The 20,473-nt window shown below is 56.4% G+C and overlaps 2 protein-coding genes across 7 annotated transcripts in view; one reads left to right on the forward strand and one right to left on the reverse strand.

The window, feature by feature from the left end:
• The window catches only part of PTPN23 (protein tyrosine phosphatase non-receptor type 23), a 62,367-nt gene extending 49,599 nt beyond the window's left edge, over positions 1-12,768 (forward strand). Inside the window, exons 3-26 of one of the 4 annotated variants that reach the window (XM_084988153.1) lie at positions 2,725-2,826; positions 4,116-4,243; positions 4,470-4,546; positions 5,194-5,243; positions 5,396-5,527; positions 5,808-5,888; positions 5,969-6,100; positions 6,187-6,234; positions 6,642-6,698; positions 6,805-6,863; positions 7,020-7,099; positions 7,215-7,329; positions 7,425-7,490; positions 7,811-7,956; positions 8,198-8,509; positions 8,598-8,752; positions 8,855-9,006; positions 9,089-9,268; positions 9,365-11,099; positions 11,175-11,359; positions 11,463-11,567; positions 11,643-11,781; positions 11,872-11,985; positions 12,064-12,768. In XM_084988153.1, the coding sequence (XP_084844279.1) occupies positions 4,206-4,243; positions 4,470-4,546; positions 5,194-5,243; positions 5,396-5,527; positions 5,808-5,888; positions 5,969-6,100; positions 6,187-6,234; positions 6,642-6,698; positions 6,805-6,863; positions 7,020-7,099; positions 7,215-7,329; positions 7,425-7,490; positions 7,811-7,956; positions 8,198-8,509; positions 8,598-8,752; positions 8,855-9,006; positions 9,089-9,268; positions 9,365-11,099; positions 11,175-11,359; positions 11,463-11,567; positions 11,643-11,781; positions 11,872-11,985; positions 12,064-12,543 (4,638 nt within the window). In that variant the 5' untranslated portion in view covers positions 2,725-2,826; positions 4,116-4,205 and the 3' untranslated portion in view covers positions 12,544-12,768. Of the gene's footprint in view, positions 1-2,724; positions 2,827-4,115; positions 4,244-4,469; positions 4,547-5,193; positions 5,244-5,395; positions 5,528-5,807; positions 5,889-5,968; positions 6,101-6,186; positions 6,235-6,641; positions 6,699-6,804; positions 6,864-7,019; positions 7,100-7,214; positions 7,330-7,424; positions 7,491-7,810; positions 7,957-8,197; positions 8,510-8,597; positions 8,753-8,854; positions 9,007-9,088; positions 9,269-9,364; positions 11,100-11,174; positions 11,360-11,462; positions 11,568-11,642; positions 11,782-11,871 lie in introns of all 4 variants that reach the window. The other 3 variants (XM_084988152.1, XM_021068730.2, XM_021068727.2) reach the window with 3 other exon arrangements.
• Positions 12,769-13,052: 284 nt separating this feature from the next.
• Positions 13,053-20,473, reverse strand: part of SCAP (SREBF chaperone) — a 68,255-nt gene continuing 60,834 nt past the window's right edge. For 2 of the 3 annotated variants that reach the window (XM_005669480.4, NM_001198694.2), the window contains 13 exon segments: positions 19,855-19,953; positions 19,495-19,713; positions 18,336-18,712; positions 17,636-17,824; positions 17,343-17,544; positions 17,135-17,250; positions 16,535-17,060; positions 16,371-16,456; positions 14,495-14,577; positions 14,222-14,388; positions 13,960-14,040; positions 13,562-13,768; positions 13,053-13,481 (listed from right to left, as the gene is read on the reverse strand). In XM_005669480.4, coding sequence (XP_005669537.1) covers positions 13,236-13,481; positions 13,562-13,768; positions 13,960-14,040; positions 14,222-14,388; positions 14,495-14,577; positions 16,371-16,456; positions 16,535-17,060; positions 17,135-17,250; positions 17,343-17,544; positions 17,636-17,824; positions 18,336-18,712; positions 19,495-19,713; positions 19,855-19,953 — 2,598 coding nt within the window. In that variant the 3' untranslated portion in view covers positions 13,053-13,235. 3 annotated transcript variants of the gene reach the window in all.

Below are 20,473 nucleotides of genomic sequence, written 5' to 3' on the forward strand. Positions count from 1 at the left end.
CACATGCACATAAACCACCATCAGGCGGAGCATTGTCACCCAGCTCCGAAGCCTCTTCTAAGGCAGATCTTTATGGTGTGGGGCAGGCGGACTGCACAGAGCAGTGATCTGGAGAGAGCACCTCCAAGAAAGCTGCAGACCTGCGACTATTCCCAGCACAGGCAGCGCTCACAGAAGGACATTAGGATAGTCCCTTTCCCTTCCTGCGGCTTGAGTTAATCCATTGAAGCAGTTGGACTAGATTAGTGTTTCTTCAGTGAAACCACAGAACATACTTTCTTTCATAGAAAAATGATAATAATTATTTCAATGAAAAGAAAATTACCAGACCAGGGAAACTTCTAGACTCAACAATATAAAGTGAAAATAAAATACAGCAGTTTTAGAACTACCACTGGTCTAGTCTCCCAAGGCAATGGAAATAAAAACAAAAATAAAAATAAACAAATGGGACCTAATCAAACTGACATGCTTTTGCACAGCAAAGGAAACCATAAAAAAAAAAAAAAGAAAATGAAAAGACAACCTAATGAATGGGTTGCAAACGATGCAGACAACAAGGGCTTAATCTCCAGAGTATACAAACAACTCATACAACTCAACAACAAAAAACAACCCAATTGAAAAACGGGCAGAAGACCTACATAGGCATTTCTCTGAAGAAGATATATGGGTGGCCAGTAGGCACAAGAAAAGATGCTCAACATTGCTGATTATTAGAGAAATGCACATCAAAACTATAATGAAGTACCATTTTTCACTGGTCAGAATGGCCATCACTAAGTCTACAAATAACTGCTAGAGAGGGTATAGAGAAAAGAGAACCCTCCTACACTGTTGTTGGGAATATAAATTGGTACAACCACTATGGAAAAGAGTTTGGGGGTACCTCAGAAAACTCAGTATAGAACTCCATATGATCGAGCAATCCAACTCCTGGGCATATATCTGAAGAAAACTGTAACTCAAAGAGATACATGCACCCTTGTGTTCATTGCAGCACTATTCATAATAGGCAAGACATGGAAAAAACCTAAATGTCCATGGACAGATGAATGGATTAATAAGATGTACATATCCACAGTGAAATACTACTAAGCTATAAAAGAATGAAATAAGGCCACTCAACAGCAACATGGATACAACTAGAGATTCTCATACTAAGTGAGGTAAATCATAAAGCGAAGGGCAAATACCATATATCACTTATATGTGGAATCTAAAATGTGTCACAAATGAACCTATCTACAAAACAGAAACAGAGTCACAGACATGGAGAACGGACTTGTGATTGCCCAGGGGAAGAGGGAGGGAGTGGGGTGGACTGGGAGTTTGGGGTTGGTAGATGCAAACTATTACATTTAGGATGGATAGACAGTAAGGTCCTACTGTATAGCACAGGAAACTATATCCAATCTCTTGAGATAAACCATGATGGAAGAAAATATAAGAAAAGGAATGTATGTGTATGACTGGGTGTCTTTGCTGTACAGCAGAAATTGGCACAACATTGTATATCAACTATAGGAAATGTATCAAAGCACAGAGATGCAGAAAGCAGAGACCACATAAGTCAAGTTAACCTTTTCTCATAACTCAGTGATTTGCAATGGAAATGGAAAGTGGATATAATTTGGGAACCCCAAGCAGTTCTCTTTTCCTGATTTGCGTCTCAGTTTCCTCACCTGTAAAAACCTGAAATCGTTCTCTGAAAAGACTTTTCAGTTACTCTAGAATAAATTTTTGGTTCTATGATCCTAGGGAATAAAATTGACAATTGTGAGGGGGTTGTTGGAGGGGTGGGGGAGTGCATGTGGTGTGGAATTAGGACTTTCAGACTCTCCTGTTTTGCTCTGCTCCTGCCACATGCATGTCATAAGGAGAGTGTGACAGGCCAGGGCAGTTCAAGAGGGGGCTGCATTCTTGGTCCGATTAAAGGGTGTGGGTGAATCTCTGTGATATGGAGGGAGGGTTGCTTCAGTTGTTTCCTGAAGATGGTTTTAAGAAGTTCAAACATTTTAAATCTTTTTGTACATGCTTCAGTGAGCCTGCTTTATTTTATTTTATTGTCCTTTTGGGAGTTCCTGTCCGTGGCTCAGTGGTTAACGAATCCAACTAGGAACCATGAGGTTGTAGGTTCGATCCCTGGCCTCGCTCAGTGGGTGAAGGATCCGGTGTTGCCGTGAGCTGTGGTGTAGGTTGCAGACGTGGCTCGGGTCCCACGTTGCTGTGGCTCTGGTGTAGGCTGGCGGCTACAGCTCCGATTCAACCCCTAGCCTGGGAACCTCGATATGCCGTGGGAGCGGTCCTAGAAAGGGCAAAAAGGCAAAAAAAAAAAAAAGCCTTTTTGACTATTCAGGGCCACATGCACGGCATATGGAGGTTCCCAGGCTAGGGGTCTAGTCGGAACTGTAGCTGCCAGTCTGTGCCACAGCGAGAGCATACTCGCAGTGAGGTGTGATAAGAATGTCTAGACTGGGGAAGCCTCAACCTATGGGACAGGTCTCTCAAGGTAGCACCTTGGCAGTGTGGCTGTGGCATGCCTTATCCTCACAGTGGGCATTCTAGAGGCTTCACCACAGGGAACTTAGCATTCCTATTCAGAGAGGAGATTGAGGCCCAGAGGAGAGACTGCCAGGAAGTGGTGTGGAATAGGACTAGTGCCAGACTCTTCCTGCTCTGATGTCATGTGGGGCCCATGTGTCCCTTCTGAGTGCATTCCAGGCAGAGCCCAGTCCTGGAGTTTCCTTCTAGCCAGTGCCAGCCTGCTCTCTGCTGGGCCCCTTAGCTGATGGAATCCTGGGGGGACTCTGGGCGCTCTAGCAGGTATGGTGAGGATATGCTCAGTGCTTGTAGCCCATCCACTCTGTGCACCTGCTTCTTGGAGGGTGTATTGTCTGTTCTTCCGTTTGTTTGCACAGGGAGTTCATTTGCTTTATTGTGCTTTATTCCAAAATAGGACTAGCTTTATTGCGTATTATAATAATTGAAAGTCATTCATGGAGTTCCTGTCATGGTTCAACAGTTAACGAAACTGACTAGCATCCATGAGGATGCAGGTTCAGTCCCTGGCCTCGCTCAGTGGGTTAAGGATCCGGTATTGCCATAAACTGTGGTGTGGGTTGCAGACACGGCTCAGATCCCATGTTGCTGTGGCTGTGGTGTAGGCTGGCAGCTGCAGCTCTGATTGGACCCTTAGCCTGGAAACCTCCGTATGCTGTGGGTGTGGCCCTAAAAAGAGAGAAAGACAAAAAAATAAAGTCATTCATATAAAAGAATACATAAACAATATAAAGAATCAAATATGATTATGTATGTACATAATAAAGTATTAAACCCTACTATCCAGGGATAATTACCTAACTTTTTGGTCTGTAACTGTCTAGATTTTTTTCCTCTGTCTGTATACCTAGTTGGATATCAATATGCTTTTACAAAAGTGAAATTATGCTGTTCATCTGTTCCGTACTCTTCTTTTTCTTCAACAATGAATGTGTTAAAGCCATCTTAACATATCAGTAGAGATATTTGTCTTCAGGCTGCAAAGTATTCTCTTTTGTCAATAACCTTGACATAATTTATTTAAGCAATCCTCTTTCTTTTTGGCTGTACCCACAGCATGCATAAATTCCTGGGCCAGGGATTGAACTTGAGTCACAGCAGCTACCCAAGCCACAGCAGTGACAATGCCCGATCCTTCACCCGCTGAGCCACCAGGGAACTCCTAAACAATCCTCCTTAATGGAAGTTTTTGTGGCATCCAATACTTGGCCCTGTTCATAATGCTGTAATAAATATCCTTGCATGCTCATCTCTGCATTGGCTTTTCTTGACCTCTCTTAATGTGTATTTTTAGATACAGAAAAACATGAAATACATTAAAAGTTTTAATGCATGTTTTAAACTGCCTTCTGGAAATGTGGAACTGGTCCAGTTCACCTAGTCCTGACTAGTAGGATGGTTGTTGAATGACTGCTGGTCGCTGTGGGCTTTCTTTTATCTCTTGTGCAAATCCCTAGCTCTGATGCATATCTCCTGAGCACTTGTGGGGAGACAGGCCTGCCTGTCCTCTACCTTAAATGACATCAAGCCTGTTTCCCCCTTCTATCCCCCAGAATGCCGTTCGTGTTCCACGAGACTTTGAGGGCTGCAGTGTCCTCCGCAAGTACCTGGGCCAGCTCCACTACCTGCAGAGTCGGGTCCCCATGGGCTCAGGCCAGGAGGCCGCTGTTCCTGTCACTTGGTGAGAGCTGGCAGTCAGGGCCAGAGGCGCTTGGAAGATGCCTGGGACAGCCCAGGAGCTTTTGGGAGGTGGGGATGCGGCTCCCCTCCCCTTTCTTTTCCTTGCTGCACAGGAAGGGGAGTAGCTTGGTGTGGTCTCCCCAGGCTTTTCTCCCAATCCTGCACTGGGGTGGTAGGTCTCCTCACCAGCTCCTTCCCTCAAGATGACTGGGGTGGCCTGCCTACAGGACCGAGATCTTCTCAGGCAAATCTGTGGCCCATGAAGACATCAAGTATGAGCAGGCCTGCATTCTCTACAACCTTGGTGAGCTGCCTGACCCCTTCCATTTGGCCCTGCCTCCCAATCTCAGCTCAGCAGGGGGCCCCAAAGGCAGTGCTGATGGGGAGAAGACCTCAGGATTCTGACCCACGGCCTCACCACAGCTCTGCTGGTGCCTCTCCTCTGGGCCACAGGGAGCCACCCTGCTGGGGAGAGAGGCCCAGCTAGGCTGGCTGCCACATGCTGTTGCTGCTGTGTGTTCAGGCCAGGAGAGGTGGCCTCTCTTCTTCGACTGGACAGCCCCTGACCCCCCCTTGTGGCTTTGGGCTGCTTCAGGCTGGAGGAGAGAAGACCCTGATGGCTCAGCAGGAGGAGGAGACCCTGACAGCTCAGCTCAGCCTGTGTAGACATCTCTGAGGACCTGTAGCGCAGGGCTGTGTTTGGGAGCCCCTCTCCATCTACCCCACCCCTGCCTGGTGCAGGGTAGGAGACTGAGGGACTTGGCTGGGCTTTTGTGTTTCCCCATTTACTCCAGCTTTGGTGTCCTTGGACCAGCTGCCCCAGTTCTCAGACCCCTGTTTTTCTGATCAGGGTGGTAACACCACCCCATCTGCCTTGCCCTGGACACAGGTGTGGGCAGCCTGAGGAGCAGCCCCAGGCTAGCCCTGACCTCATGTCCTCTGACTCCCCAGGGGCGCTGCATTCGATGCTGGGGGCCATGGACAAGCGGGTGTCTGAGGAGGTGAGGAGGGCATGGGCAGCAGGTGGGACGTAGGACAGAACCACAGAGGGGTGCCGATTGTTCTCAGCCTCCAATGTGAATCCTGCCGTGTGGAGTGGACACAGGCAGCTGCCTGGCTCTGCCTCTGGCATCCTCCCTTTTTTTCTTTCCAGGGCATGAAGGTCTCTTGCACTCACTTCCAGTGTGCGGCCGGCGCCTTCGCCTACCTGCGTGAGCACTTCCCTCACGCCTATAGCGTTGACATGAGCCGGCAGATCCTCACTCTCAATGTCAACCTCATGCTGGTGAGGAGCTGCCTTTGTTGGGCCAACTTGAATCCAGGGGAGGGGGCAGATGGTGCTGGATCCCAGAGGTCCTGTGCAGATGGCAGTGAGGGACAAGCAGGGGCCTCAGCAAAGCAAGTTGATCTTTTAAGCCCTGGGTGGATGGATTAGGAGCAGGGCTGTGCTTCTTGGCGTGGGGGTGGAGGGTGCTGGATGAAGAGGAGTTCCATGTGCCCTGCCCCCTGGGCAGGGGCAGGGCCTCTTGGTGAAGAAGGGGGTGCATCTCCATCTGCTGTTCCAGGGCCAAGCTCAGGAGTGTCTTCTGGAAAAGTCCATGTTGGACAACAGGAAGAGCTTTCTAGTGGCCCGCATCAGCGCACAGGTAGAGATGGGTTGACGGTGATCCTCAAGGGAACGGAGGCTAGGCCCAGTCCCCACTTAGGGCCTGGTCCTGGCTCCCAGGTAGTGGATTACTACAAGGAGGCATGCCGGGCCTTGGAGAACCCTGACACCGCCTCGCTGCTGGGCCGGATCCAGAAGGACTGGAAGAAGCTTGTGCAGATGAAGATCTACTACTTTGCAGCTGTGGCTCATGTGAGGGCACCATGGCCACTGGGGCAGAGCTGGGCTGGGCTGAGTTGCCACAGTTCAGGAAGTAAATAGTGATATCTCTTTTCCAGCTGCACATGGGGAAGCAGGCTGAGGAGCAGCAGAAGTTTGGGGAACGGGTGAGTGAGCTCTGGCAAGGCGGGGACTCAGCACTGGTTCTGGCCTTGTTAGTGATGCTCGTGGGGTCCCTTCTTCTGTTTCACCCCAACATCCCCAGCCACTCCTCTGCTGTAAGCCTGGTGTTTCTTAGTGTTGTCCCATTTGTGCACCCTTCATCCCCAGGAATTGAGGGGGTGTAACAGGTTCCTCTGGGAGGGGCTGGCTGATTAGAGGTGGAAGCTGTGAGGTAGAGCAGGGTAGACCTGTAAGGTTAACACTAACCTTGGTGCCATGGGCTGAGCTGGCACCTAGCCACTTCCTCAGCTTCTAGTAAGTCACCTGAGGGCCACCAGGCAGGCTGGGTGGGGTGGCAGAAGGAATGGGGTCCAAGCAGAGGACATCCTGCTCTGCCCACCACCCCCTACAGGTCGCATACTTCCAGAGTGCTCTGGACAAGCTCAATGAAGCCATCAAGCTGGCCAAGGTAAAGCTGAGGGGGACCTGAGAGGACAAGGAGCAAGCCTGGCAGGACTGAGGGATGACTTGGCACTGGCCGTTTGGTGCTGAGCACCCCCGTCCCTTCCCCACAGGGCCAGCCTGACACTGTGCAAGATGCGCTTCGTTTCGCTATGGATGTCATTGGGGGAAAGTGAGTCTCTGGCGCTCAGGGTGGCTCTTAGCCCTCTTCCTGCATCATTGGGAGGAAGCCCCTAGGGCCAGAGAGCAGTGGCCCACATGGGAGGCTAGATCCTGGATCTCTGCTGATTATTCAAGACTCCCCACTCCCCCTGCTCCTGACCCCCAGGTACAATTCAGCCAAGAAGGACAACGATTTCATCTACCATGAGGCCGTCCCAGCACTGGACACCCTTCAGCCTGTAAAAGGTCTGAAGCTGAGGGAAGACCAAAGATCGGGGTAGGGGGTGAAATTGGGATGAAACAGAGACAAACTTGAGGTTTGTGTGAGCCTGGTCTCTTTGATTCCTCCCCCCTTTTCCAGGTGCCCCCTTGGTGAAGCCCTTACCAGTGAACCCCACAGACCCGGCTGTTACAGGCCCTGACATCTTCGCCAAACTGGTACCCATGGCTGCCCATGAAGCCTCATCACTGTACAGGTGGGCGGGAGGGGCAGGGCCTATTAGTCCAGTGAGGTTTCAGATGTCTTAAGAGACATAGGCTTCCAGCATCTGCTCTTTCACTTCTCCTGCAGTGAGGAGAAGGCCAAGCTACTTCGGGAGATGATGGCCAAGATTGAAGACAAAAATGAGGTCTTGGAGTGAGTGCAGGGCTCGGCTGGCAGGGGTGGTGGGTACACACCAGACCTCTGGGGTCCCCAGTGCTGCTTGCAATAGGGACTTGCACTGGCAGGTTTCCTGGCTCCACCCTCCCTGCCTGGGGTCTCCTGTAAGGTGAGTCTTGCACCTTGGGAGAAGGATGCCCATTGTTTTCAGTATTGCACTGGGCATGTTCCATGGCAGAAGTCTAGATGCAGATCTACTGTCTGCTAGGACCTCAGACCTTCAGTGGTGGGCTCTTTCACATTTGAAGGCTTGAGTTAGCGCACCCAGCACCCACCTGGTCCTGTTGTCCCCACAGCCAGTTTATGGATTCACTGCAGCTGGACCCTGAGACGGTGGACAACCTTGATGCCTACAGCCACATCCCTCCCCAGCTCATGGAGAAGTGTGCTGCTCTCAGTGTCCGGCCTGACACTGTCAGGAACCTCGTCCAGTCCATGCAAGGTGAGTGAAAGGGAGAACAGGCAGGTGGAGGGTGGGAGCATGGGAGCATCTGCTGCAGCCTTCTCGTGTACCCTGTTGACTGAGGATGGCAGTGTGCGGCACTCCCAGCATCTGGCACAGCACTCACCCCATTTCCATGAACCTCTATGCACAATCCTGACTGAGGGGGCAGTTCTGTCTCCTGGGGGATGGGCCAGATTGGGCGTCTGGTCTGACCCCCTCTCCTCTGAACATATCCCAGTGCTGTCAGGTGTGTTCACGGATGTGGAGGCCTCCCTGAAGGACATCAGGGCCCTGCTAGAGGAGGATGAGCTGCTAGAACAGAAGTTGCAGGAGGCAGTGGGCCAGGCGGGGGCCAGCACAGCAGTTTCCAAGGCGGAGCTGGCAGAGGTGAGGCGAGAGTGGGCCAAGTACATGGAGGTCCATGAGAAGGCCTCCTTCACCAACAGTGAGCTGCACCGCGCCATGAATCTGCATGTTGGCAACCTGCGCCTGCTCAGTGGGCCACTGGACCAGGTCCGGGCCGCCCTGCCCACACCGGCCCTTACCCCTGGTGAGCGCCCCTTGCCACGTCCCTGCCCTGTAGGGAGAGGGGTGGAGCTGGGGATTTCTCTGGCCTCACTGACCACTGCCGCTCTCAGAGGACAAGGCAGTGCTGCAGAACCTGAAGCGCATCCTGGCCAAGGTGCAGGAGATGCGGGACCAGCGTGTGTCCCTGGAGCAGCAGCTGCGTGAGCTTATCCAGAAGGATGACATCACCGCCTCGCTGGTTACTACAGACCACTCAGAGATGAAGGTGGGGCTGGGTGAACAGCATGAGGGAGCTGACTCTAGGCTCCACCCTTAGGTGGTGAGGCCCTGAGTGTCTGTCCTCTCCCCATTGCATGCATTCCCTCAGAAGTTGTTCGAGGAGCAGCTGAAGAAGTATGACCAGCTGAGGGTGTACCTGGAGCAGAACTTGGCTGCCCAGGACAATGTCCTCCGGGCACTGACAGAGGCCAACGTGCAGTATGCAACTGTGCGGCGGGTGCTTAGCGAACTGGACCAGAAGTCAGTGTCTGGCCCTTTGCCCTCACCCAGTCCCACTCAGAGCTGGGCTCAGCTGCTCACCTGCTGCCCCTCTGCCTGCCAGGTGGAACTCCACTCTGCAGACCCTGGTGGCCTCCTATGAAGCTTATGAGGACCTGATGAAGAAATCCCAGGAGGGCAAGGACTTCTATGCGGACCTGGAGAGCAAGGTGGCTGCTCTCTTGGAACGGGCACAGTCCACCTGCCAGGCCCGAGAGGCGGCCCGGCAGCAACTCCTGGACAGGTGGGCGAGGCTCTGGGGTTGGGGTGCGGCTGCAGCCTAGGACCCAGGCTAGGCTGACGGGGTTTGGCTCTACTTCTTCCTTACCTCGTGCCACAGGGAGTTGAAGAAGAAACCACCACCAAGGCCTACAGCCCCAAAGCCACTGCTGCCCCGCAGGGAGGAGGGCGAGGTGGTGGAGCCAGGAGACCTGCCCGAAGAGCTGCGCAGCCTGCCCCCCGACACCTTCCTGGGAGCTGCTGCCCGGCTCCACTTCCCTCCTGGCCCCTTCCCCAGCTCTGCAGGACCTGGACCCCACTATCTCTCAGGAGTCTTACCGCCTGGGACCTACTCGGGCCCCACCCAGGTGTTACAGCCCAGAGCCCCCCCGGCCCCTGGGCACCCTGCAGTGGCCATGGCACCTGGACCTCCCCTCTATGCAGCCCCAGCTTTCACCCCAGAGCTGGGCCTTGTGCCCCCATCTTCGCCCCAGCATGGTGTGGTGAGCAGTCCCTATGGGGGGGTGGGCCCACCTCCACCAGTTGCAGGCTTGCCCTCAGCCCCACCCCCCCAGTTCTCAGGCCCTGAGTTGGCCATGGGGGTTCGGCCAGCTACCACCACAGTAGATAGTGTCCAGGCCCCCATCTCCAGCCACACAGCACCACGGCCAACCCCCACCCCTGCTCCTCCCCAGCCCTGCTTCCCCGGACACCCACCACAGCCCCTCCCCATGCCCTATGCCTACCCTGTGGGGGCCAAGCAACCCCTCACAGCACCCCCAGCCCAGCACCACTTTTCTCCTGGGATCCCCACAGGTTTTTCTGTCCCAAGGATTGGGCCTCAGCCTCATCCCACACGAACGGTGTTTGGGCCCCAGCCTCCCCAGCAGCCCCTTCCACTCCAGCATCCACACCTTTTCCCATCTCAGGCGCCAGGACTGGTACCCCCCCAACCCCCCTATCCCTTTGCTCCTCAGCCTGGTGTCCTGGGGCAGCCACCACCCACCCTGCACACCCAGCTCTACTCAGGCCCCTCTCAGGACCCTCTGCCCCCCCACTCAGGGGCACTGCCTTTCCCTAGCCCTGGACCCCCTCAACCTCCCCATCCCACCCTAGCATATGGTCCTGCCCCCTCCCCCAGGCCCGTGGGCCCCCAGGCAGCCCCTCTCTCCATTCGAGGCCCTCCACCTGCTGGCCAGCCCACATCCACTCCCAACCTGGTGCCTTCACCTGCCCCATCACCGGGGCCTGGCCCAGTACCTCCTCGGCCCCCTGCATCAGAGCCACCATCATGTCTGCGCCGGGGTGCAGCAGCTGCAGATTTGCTTTCCTCCAGCCCCGAGAGTCAGCATGGAGGCACTCAGCCCCCTGGGGGTGGACAGCCTCTGCTGCAGCCTACAAAGGTGGATGCAGCTGAGGGCCGGCGGCCACAGGCCCTACGGCTGATTGAGCGGGACCCCTATGAGCACCCCGAGAGGCTACAGCAGTTGCAGCAGGAGTTGGAGGCCTTTCGGGGCCAGCTGGGTGATACAGGGTCTCTTGACGCTGTATGGCGGGAGCTGCAAGAAGCACAAGAGCATGATGCCCGTGGCCGTTCCATCGCCATTGCCCGCTGCTACTCCCTGAAGAACCGGCACCAGGACGTCATGCCCTATGACAGCAACCGCGTGGTGCTGCGCTCGGGTAAGGACGACTACATTAACGCCAGCCGCGTGGAGGGGCTCTCGCCGTACTGTCCGCCCTTGGTGGCCACCCAGGCGCCTTTGCCTGGTACAGCTGCTGACTTCTGGCTCATGGTGCACGAGCAGAAAGTGTCAGTCATTGTCATGCTGGTGTCTGAGGCCGAGATGGAGAAGGTGAGACAGGGAGGTCGGGTGGGTGCCCAGCAGGGGCCCTGGAAACATGCCCTAACTGCCTTGTTTGTTCCTCAGCAAAAGGTGGCACGCTACTTCCCTACAGAGAGGGGCCAGCCCATGGTGCATGGAGCCCTGAGCCTGGCCCTGAGCAGTGTCCGCACCACAGAGACCCATGTGGAGCGGGTGCTAAGCCTTCAGTTCCGTGACCAGAGCCTCAAGCGCTCGCTTGTGCACCTCCACTTTCCTACTTGGCCAGAGTTGTGCGTCTGTTGCCCTGGGAGGTGGTCGGGGGCTGGGGGCTGGTGTGGCCTCTCACTGGATCTGGCTCAGAGACAACCCCCCAACCCCCCCCCCCGCCTGCAGAGGCCTGCCTGACAGTCCTGGCAACCTGCTCCGCTTCATCCAGGAGGTGCATGCTCATTACCTGCACCAGCGCCCCCTGCACACGCCCATCGTTGTGCACTGCAGGTAAGTGCAGGCAGCTCCTGAGTGGTCTGTCTCTGGGGGCTCTCGGCCTGGCCTTATACCCAATTCCTGTCACAGCTCCGGGGTGGGCCGCACAGGAGCCTTTGCACTGCTCTACGCGGCTGTGCAGGAGGTTGAGGCTGGAAACGGGATCCCTGAGCTGCCTCAGCTGGTGCGGCGCATGCGGCAGCAGAGGAAACACATGCTGCAGGAGAAGGTGGGGACCTGGGCGGGCGGGAGCTGGGACGGGCCCTCTGGCCTGGGCGAGCTCCCCACCCAGCTGACCAGGCCAAACTCGCCTCTGCAGCTGCACCTCAAGTTCTGCCATGAGGCGGTGGTGAGACATGTGGAACAGGTCCTGCAGCGCCATGGCGTGCTCCCTCCATGCAGACCCTCAGCCAGCATCAGTGTCAGCCAGAAGGTGATGGAGGGAGCCCTGGAGTCTGCTGGGGACAGCTCCTGCCTTGTGGACCCCTCTTTACCCATTCTCTCTTCTCAGAATCACCTTCCTCCGGATTCCCAGGACCTGGTCCTCGGTGGGGACGTGCCCATCAGTTCCATCCAGGCCACTATTGCAAAACTCAGTATTCGGCCTTCTGGGGGCTTGGATTCCCCGGCTGCCAGCCTGCCTGGGCCTGTAGAGGCCCCAGGCCTGCCACCAACCAGCCTCCCAGAGTCCACCCAACTTCCATCCTCGTCCCCACCGCCCCTCTCTTCACCCCTGCCTGAGGCTCCCCAGCCTGAGGAGGAGCCGCCAGTACCAGAAGTCCCCACCCTGGGGCCCCCCTCCTCCTCCCTGGAGCTGCTGGCCTCCCTCACTCCTGAAGCCTTCTCCCTGGACAGCTCCTTGCGGGGAAAGCAGCGAATGAGCAAGCAGAACTTCCTGCAGGCCCATAATGGGCAGGGTCTGCGGGCTGCCCGGCCCACTGATGACCCTCTTAGCCTTCTGGATCCACTCTGGACACTCAACAAGACCTAACAGGCTTTGTCTACCTGGTCCTTACACTACTTCATCTCCCATGCCTGTCTCCCCTCTTGGAGCGAGGCCTAGTCTTACTCCCATTCCTGCTGCCTTCAGCCCTACCTGGCCCGGCCTGTACCTTTGGGGTAAAGATGCATCACAGGTCTTGGGTCAGGTTCTGCTCCTTTGTGGGACCTGACGTTTTTCAGCTCTTTGCTATTGAATAAACAGACCTGTTCTGTGGCCAGTGTCTGCCATTGCTATGCCCACTCTAGGGTGGAGGTGCTGGGATGTGGAATGAGGGCCACCCTGGTTTGCCTAAATGTGAAACAATAAACGAAGGCATCTAGCATGGGCCTGCTGAGCTTCCCCCACCCTGTAAAGGCCCCTGTACGGTTCCTGCTGGGAACAGCTCTGAGCTCAAGGTTTAACCAAGTGCTGCGGTTTGAGTACAGGGATGGAGTTTGTAAATGATGCCAGAGCTCCTCCAGGGGAAGATGCAAGCAGTTCACAAAGCCTCTAGCTGATGTCATTTAAAAAAAGGTTTAATATTACAGTCATGAGGCAGGATAGGACAGTTCAGAGGGCCTACCGGAAGACTCGGCTCTTCCTCCCCTCCCCCCAGCCCAGATCCAGTGCATTGCCCCACAGCCAGAAGGGCAGAGAGGCCCCTGAGCAGCCAGCCAGGGGGCTATGGCTGTTGCTCACTCTCAGTCCAGCTTCTCCAGCACAGAGGGCACATACACCAGGCTGAGCTCGCTGCCAAAGTTGCAGACAATAGCGGCATTGTCCAGCACCAGGATCTGGCGGGCAGGCTGGGCCTCACTGTCCTTCCCCAGGTAGACCGTCTGTAACAGGTCCCCGTAGTTTAGGTCCCAAAAGGAAACACAGCCTTGGCCACCAGTCACCAGCAGGTTGTCTGAGATGACGCCCAAGCTTGCACCACAGCCCAGGTCCTGGAAGTAAGGACATGACAGGCTCAGTGTTGGGTCCTTCCCTAAAACACCAAGAATCTTATGGCCTCCAACACGCCTACCTGCTGAATGGAGTAGAGCTTGATGCCTGTGCTGCGGTCCCAGATGCTGATGAGGTCATCAAGGCCACTGCTGATGACACAGGAGGTGGTACAGGTGAGGGAGGTGACATCCCCACGGTGAGCGAACATGTGGCTGACCCGGCTGCCAGTCAGCACATCCCACAGGCAGATGGCCCCATCTTGTCCTCCGCTGGCCAGCACCATGGTCTAAGGAATAGGCCCGGGGGGCCGGTCACTGAAGTGGAACACCTGTGTCCACAAGAGTGTCCTAGTGCCCTGGTGGGTGGGAGCCCTCACTGCTTCCTAGAGGTCCTCAGGTATCAGCTCTCAGAAGTTAGTTAGACACAAGGGCTGTGGGCCCAGCTTGGTACCCTGCACACACCTCCCTCAGCCCTCACCTGGTCAATGTACACAGTCGTGATGGCCCCTGAGTGGCCTTGCAGGGTGAAGAGGCAGCATGAGTCCTCCAGACGGAACACCTGGGGAAGGGATGGCCATAAGGTTCTGGTCAGTCTCTGGGTTTTCCAAATCAGACTTTGGCCAGGAAGTTCCTTCCACAGTTAATCCAGGACACCTCCAGCCTCTCCTTGATTGACCCCCAAATGCTTCCCACCCCCTGCTTGGCCACCCCAGTGCCCAAGAGATGGCACCAACGCTCACCCTCAGTGTGTGGTCCTGGCTCCCAGTCACAAGGCGCCCGGCAGCGGCCTTCAGGGCCGTGATGGGCTTCTGGTGTGCACAGGGCACTGTGTGGGTCAGGTGACAAACCACTGTGTCACTGCTGCTGTACACAGGGGATGTGGGGGAACTGCCCCGCCCTGGGGCCCCTGGGGATAACAGGCCAAGTGAGGGACCTCTGAGAAAACAACCTGCAGGCAGTCCCTGCACTCCACCCACCAGGTGCAGGCACCTGCCCAGCCCAGGTCCCCTGACCTCGGAACTGCAGGGGGCTGAGGGCTGTGTGGGTCTCCAAGGAGAAGAAGTCAAGGGAACCGTTGAGCCGGGCAGCCACAATCCTGGAAGAGAGAAGCAACTACCAGAGCCTCTCCCTCAGAGCCCCCAGCCTTGGGGTCGAGCGCCGTGGGGCCCTTGACAGGCTCAGCTCTGCTGGGCCTTGGGAACAGAGCCCCTGGGGGACTTGGCCAAGAGAGGAACACAGATGCTGGGGAAGAAATGCTGAAGCTGGAGGCCCAGGCTGCAACTCCCAATTATTCTCTGTGCTTGTTTCTTCCATCGTGAAATGGGGATCAACTGTACCCACCTCACAAAGTGGTCATGAGAAGTAAATAATACCTGAAAGCAGTACCTACGGAAAGTCACCTAAGATTGGAAATTAAAAAACAAAAAAGCAAGAGGGAGGAGTCCCCCTCCACAGCGTGGAGTTAAACAAAAGCTTCAGTGGAAGAGAAAAGGGACCTAAGGTTTTGGAGCCACAGCAGGTGCTACCATTTCCATCACAGAAAAGCAGCTTTGACCCAAGCACCACCCACTCCAGTTTCTTTTTCCACAAAGAAATAAGGATTTTCTCCATGAGCCGAGATTCCCAGGCACAGGCTGACAGACAGAGATGGGGATGTTTGCCTTGTGGCCCCAAACCTTTGATGTGAGTGGGGTTCAAAATCTCACTCCAGGACTTCTGTGGCTCAGTGGAAATGAACCCAACGTATCCACGAGGATGCGGGTTCAATCCCTGACCTTGCTCAGTGGGTTAAGGATCCAGCACTGCCATGTGCTGTGGTGTAGGTCACAGACGTGGCTTGGGTCTGGCATGGATGTGGCTGTGGCTGTGGCGTAGGCCAGCAGCTACAGCTCTTATTCGACCCCTACCCCGGGTGGGAACCTCCATATGCCGTGGGTGCAGCCCTAAAAAAGACAAAAACAAACAAAAAAAATCTTACTCCAGCAAAAGGCAATAAACATCTTTACTTCTGCCCATGAAATCTGAAGGGCAGAGCTGGGAAGGGACAGGAAGGAGAGACAATGAAACTTTGAGGGTTGGGCTGAGACATGAGTGAGGGCTTTCCCTAAAACTCAAAAAACCAGCAGCAGGGGAGCATTTCCATGCATGGGGGAACCATGGTGAACTTGCCTAGGCTGGAGGGTAGGTGTCAGCTAAGACCTGTGCAAGAAGCCTGGCGGTGGCTGGAATCACAGCAGCAGCCAACGGAAGTTGAGAGCTAAGGGCAAGGGGTATCCTCACTCCAAGAAAATAAAGCTCCAGCTCTAGTCGATGATGGGGACACAAAGGGTCAGGGACAGGTAGGTTGGAAGTGTTCAGCAGAGGCATCTGGTCAGGGGTGAGATCTGGGTTTATCAGCCCAGAGGTGGGAGCCTGAGCCTGAGTGGCTAGGACCCCCGACCAGGGAGTGTGATGCCACCCTGGGAATACCCAGCCAAAAGGCCTGCTGAGGAGGGAGGCAGAACAGTGACCAGCATCAAAGAAAAAGAAAAGCTTTAGCAGGATGGTTCTTCTGATAATCTATTTTTCTGTAACTGAAAACCCAGGAATCCCAGAAAGGTCAGTACTGACAGGCTAACTAGGGCAACTGTGACTTCAGAAGGCTAAGAAGGAAAACTGCTCACTCCCCATTGTCACAGTGGTCATGGGCTCTGGGAGCTGACCATGTGCCAGGCCCTATTCTAAGTGCCTCCTGTTGACTCTTTTAGTTGTCAACCCCCATCAAGGTGGACTACCGGCGGTTCACAGATGTGTGGCTTGGCATCGAGCAGAGAAGGAGAAGCTGGGCTCACACCTCAGTGTGTGGGGCTGGGACGACTAGGGTTGAGGCAGGCTTCCTAACACTCATACCTTTTGTCCAGAAAGACGAGGGCTGTGATGCCCGAGGCCACCTCCTCACTGCTACAGCGCAGCATGCCTTCAATGGCGTCCCACACCTGCAGGCCCAGAGGCTGTGAGTACCTGTGGGCTGGAGATGCCCTCAAGCCCCCTGGATACACGGCCCCTCTGCCCACCTCTAGCCGGCCGCTGCTCCGCCCCACCACGATGAGGTTGCCCTGCAGCTCCAAGCTCCAGATGGAGCCGTCTGCACTGGGGGCCCAGGTGAAGGAAGGGGAGCCCTTCTCCGGAGGAAAGCTGCCTTCATCCTCAGGGGTCTGGGGTGGCGTGGGCCCAGGCGAGGGTGGGCGCGGGGCTGGCGTGTGCATGGGAACCATTCCCTCCTCCTGATACGCTCGCTGCACCAGGCGGCTGAAGTCATAGCCTGTACAGTCCTGAGTGCGGCGGCAGCCTGACCGGTGCCGGGGCTCCGGGTGATCCAGCTCTGGGAGCCTCGGGTGTGCAGAGAAGTTGGTGTCGATCAAGCACGTGAGGTCTGGCTGGTCCCCGAAGAGGGAAGGCAGCGGAGTGCCCCGGGGACGGTGCCGCAGAGGAGGACTGTCCCCAGGCTCCTCCGGGCCACACTTCCCGCCGTCCGACAGCCGTTCCCAGCTCTCCTGAGCCTCCAACACACTGCCAACACCACTGTCCCGGCGCTGCCTGCTGGGGGCCAGAAGAGTGGGGTGAGGGCAGCAGAGATGGAAATGGGGCAGGGCGGGTGGGTTGGCGGTACCTACCCTGGGTGCGGGATGCGGGTGAGGCAGTCCCCGGTCTGTGCATCCCACACACACACGTGGCCCGCCAGGCAACAGCTCACCAGCAGCATGCCGTCGCTGGCCAGACATTCAATGTCCTGTGGGAGCACAGCACGCACATGGTATGGGCGCTGGTGCTGGCGTCTGGGAGGCCCAGACCCCTGTGCCCTCTAGCCCCACCCTCACTTACCATGAGGTGCCCTCTCAGCACCAGGGGCACGATTTCTGTTTCAGGCGGTGCATAGCCGTAGTCATCACAGGGCAGCTCCCCACGCCGCCGCCGGCCGGGCCCTGCACCAGGCTGCCCGTAGTTGCGAGGGCAGAGCACGCGGTACAGGCAGAGTAGCAGCAGCACGAGGAGGATGCCCGTGGCCAGGCCGAGTGCTGCCACCCTGCACCCAGGGAGCCTGGTGAGGCCTGCCCCGGCCCCTCCCACCAGCCGCCCCCCAACCCCCAGCCCTCCACCTCCCCAGTGGGCCTTACTTGTACAGGGTGACGTCTCTATGCGCCTGTGCCACGCCTGGCCCCTTGGGGCCAGCATCCCAGAGCCCACCCTGCGCGGGCTGCGGCGGGGACCACGCACTGCGGCTATCCTGAGGGTGCCGACCCTCCAGGGCCTCCCTCGGGTTCAGACGGAGCGTAACCGGGATGACAGGAAGCAGGCTGATATACCTGGGGCAGCGGGCAGCCTCAGCAGAGATGCTCTCAGAAGGGTCCCTCCTGCTCCTGCCCCAGACTCCCCCTATATTTTTTGCAGAGGACTCAGCTCAACCTCCAGACTCCCCTCTCAAGACTGTCTTCTCAGCGTGGGTGGTGGCAGCAGAGGTAGGTCCCTCCCAAGCCTAGCTCTGACATCCCAACCTTGCTGTCACAGACATGGCACCCAAGCCATCACTGCCACCTCTGTCACCTATCCTGGCACACAGTGGGGGACAGCAAGTGGTGTGGATCTCACTCTGGCCAAGGGGCCAGTAGCAGCCTGTGACTTTCCAGAGCAGAGACCAAGGCCTCTCCTGTGGCTGCCTGGAGCACTGGTTCCTACTTCACAAACTTATGGGTGTTTATTTGAAACGAAATGCAGAATGCAAATCAGTGAGTCTCCATCTAAGGGGAAAGGATGCTCTGAGGACAATGAGCTGACATCACCCTTCAGGGAGGTGGCACCTGGCACAGCTCAACTCACCTCTTGGCCAGTGTGATGTTGTAGTAGCTGAAGAGCGTTGGCCAGTGGCGGAAGGACAATTTCCTCCAAAGTTCCTCATCCTCAGGCCCCCAGGTTACCTCTGGGGCTGGGCTGTCATGGACGCCCTCTGCCTGACCCCCCGGCTCAGGCGGCTCCCCTGGCAATGTCTGGTTCTCAAGTAACTTCGGGGCTTCAGGTGGGAAGATGGAGAAGGCAGGGTCCGGGTGACTGGCAGGCAGCACACCACTAGGCACAGGCATGGGGGCCAGGGCTCCCTCGCCCAGCGGGCTCTGTTCTGTCACCTGGGCAGCGAGGTAGGTGCGCAGACCTGCTGGATCTGTGTACACCAGGATGCCAATCCAGACAACAGTGCCGGCCTGCAGTGGGACACCAGGTGCAGAGCAGGGTCTCTGTGAGGAATGGGCAGAGCCAACTCCCAGCATGCTCGGCCCTCATGCCGGCAAGAGGCAGCACAGGCACCTCAGGCCGTCCTTCTGTCTGTCCTTCTCTTCTGCCTCCTCAAGTCCTCCCACTACAACCTGGGCCAACTGCCCCACTGGAGGGACCTAATTAATTCCCTTTCCATGATCAGGGTTTGGGGTTCTTGCCCTAGAAATATGAGGAACAGATACAGAATTTTCCCTCCTCCAACCCCCATCTCAACTTGGGCCAGAAAGCTGCCCAAGTTGAGATCATTCCCACGTCAGCAGGGCCACAGGGACAGGCTGCTCGATCTGCTCCACAGACATCACGGGTCTAGTCATCACAGGCCTCAGCCTCGCTCCCCTCTCGCTTCAATTCCCTGGGAGAGGCCCACTGACCAGAGGCCAGCCCTGCTCCTTCTCCCCTCTGCCCAGCCCAGCAGGTGAAATAGTTTGTCCAGCATTTTCTGATGCCTACATGGTAAACCTCAACTCTAGGAACCAGTGGTTCCCTCTGAGAGCACCCTATCCTGGGTCACCCCGGGGAGATGATGACTCCTCTCCCTGACAACTCCGGCTACTCTTCCATAAACAGGGTTATCACTCCAGAAACCACTGCGGTCTGGGCAGAAGGGGAGAGTGGGCATGAGGGCCTGAGGAGCATCCCCTGCCTCCAAAGCCAATGCAAAATGCAATAGGGGCTTGAGTGCTGCTCCTTGGGGAGGGGTGCCAGGTACCATGATGAGGCGCTGTGCCAGGCGGGTTCGGGCCAGGAAGTAGATGACACGCAGCCTCTTGGGGAGCCGAAGGTTTCGGAAGGAGGATGGTTGCAGTGTGATGGTGTGAGGTGTGGCCGGCCGCACAGCCAGCTGCCTCTCGAAGCGCGCTGACCGCCCCACTGGCTTAGCTGGGGGCAGGCAGGCCTCAGGAGGCAGCCGCTTGTTCAGGTCCGCTAGCTGTTGGGGGCACAGAGATCAGGGCCCAAAGCTGCCATCCAGAGGCTTCCCACACAGGGCTGCTACCCTGCTGGAGGTCCGCACCTCTCTCACCCAGGGCTGAGGAGGAGGTGGATGGGGCAGGGCTCAGGCCACTCCTACCTCCATCCGTCGAATGTCAATGGACAGGACAGTGGTGAAGAACAGCATCTGCAGGAAGAAGTCAGATACCAGGCCCACGACGGCAAAGAGACAGAACTCCTAGGATTAAACAGACCAGGGGACACCATGACCTCACGGCCCGGCAACTAAAGGAGCAGTTCCCTGCCTGCTGGCACCTCAATCTGCAGGACAGTTTTGGGCAGGACAAAACAGAGAGAGAGAAAAGAGAAGCTAGGTAGTTCTGAACCTGGGAGTGGCCAAGGAGGAAAGGAGAGGCTCCCTCCATCCCCACAAGGGGGCAGCAGACACCGCTCGCAACTTTACCCAGAGCTGGCTAATCCCCACCCCACCCGCACCCCCAGAGAGGTGAGGCTGATCCAACTTGCAAAGCTCTGAGCCACACCAGCTTGCTACCCAAAAAGGTCCCTCCCTCCCCAATTGAGCCCCTGGCCCTGCTCATGTGCTAGGGACCAAAACCTACTCAGAGCCCAGGCTTGGCCCAATTTGGGGGCTCTCAGAAAAGCTCCCAGCCAGTGACCACAATGAGCCAATGAAGGGAAGGAGAAAGGGCAGGAGGGTATTAATTCTGCCCTAAAACTGAAAAGTAGTCTCTCTGATC

This window comes from Sus scrofa, chromosome 13, assembly GCF_054392235.1.
Source record: "Sus scrofa isolate SSC_HxYL_T2T_F1_AM1 chromosome 13, Sscrofa_HxYL_maternal_Yorkshire_Landrace_v2.0, whole genome shotgun sequence".
In the NCBI taxonomy this organism is placed as follows: Eukaryota; Metazoa; Chordata; class Mammalia; order Artiodactyla; family Suidae; genus Sus; species Sus scrofa.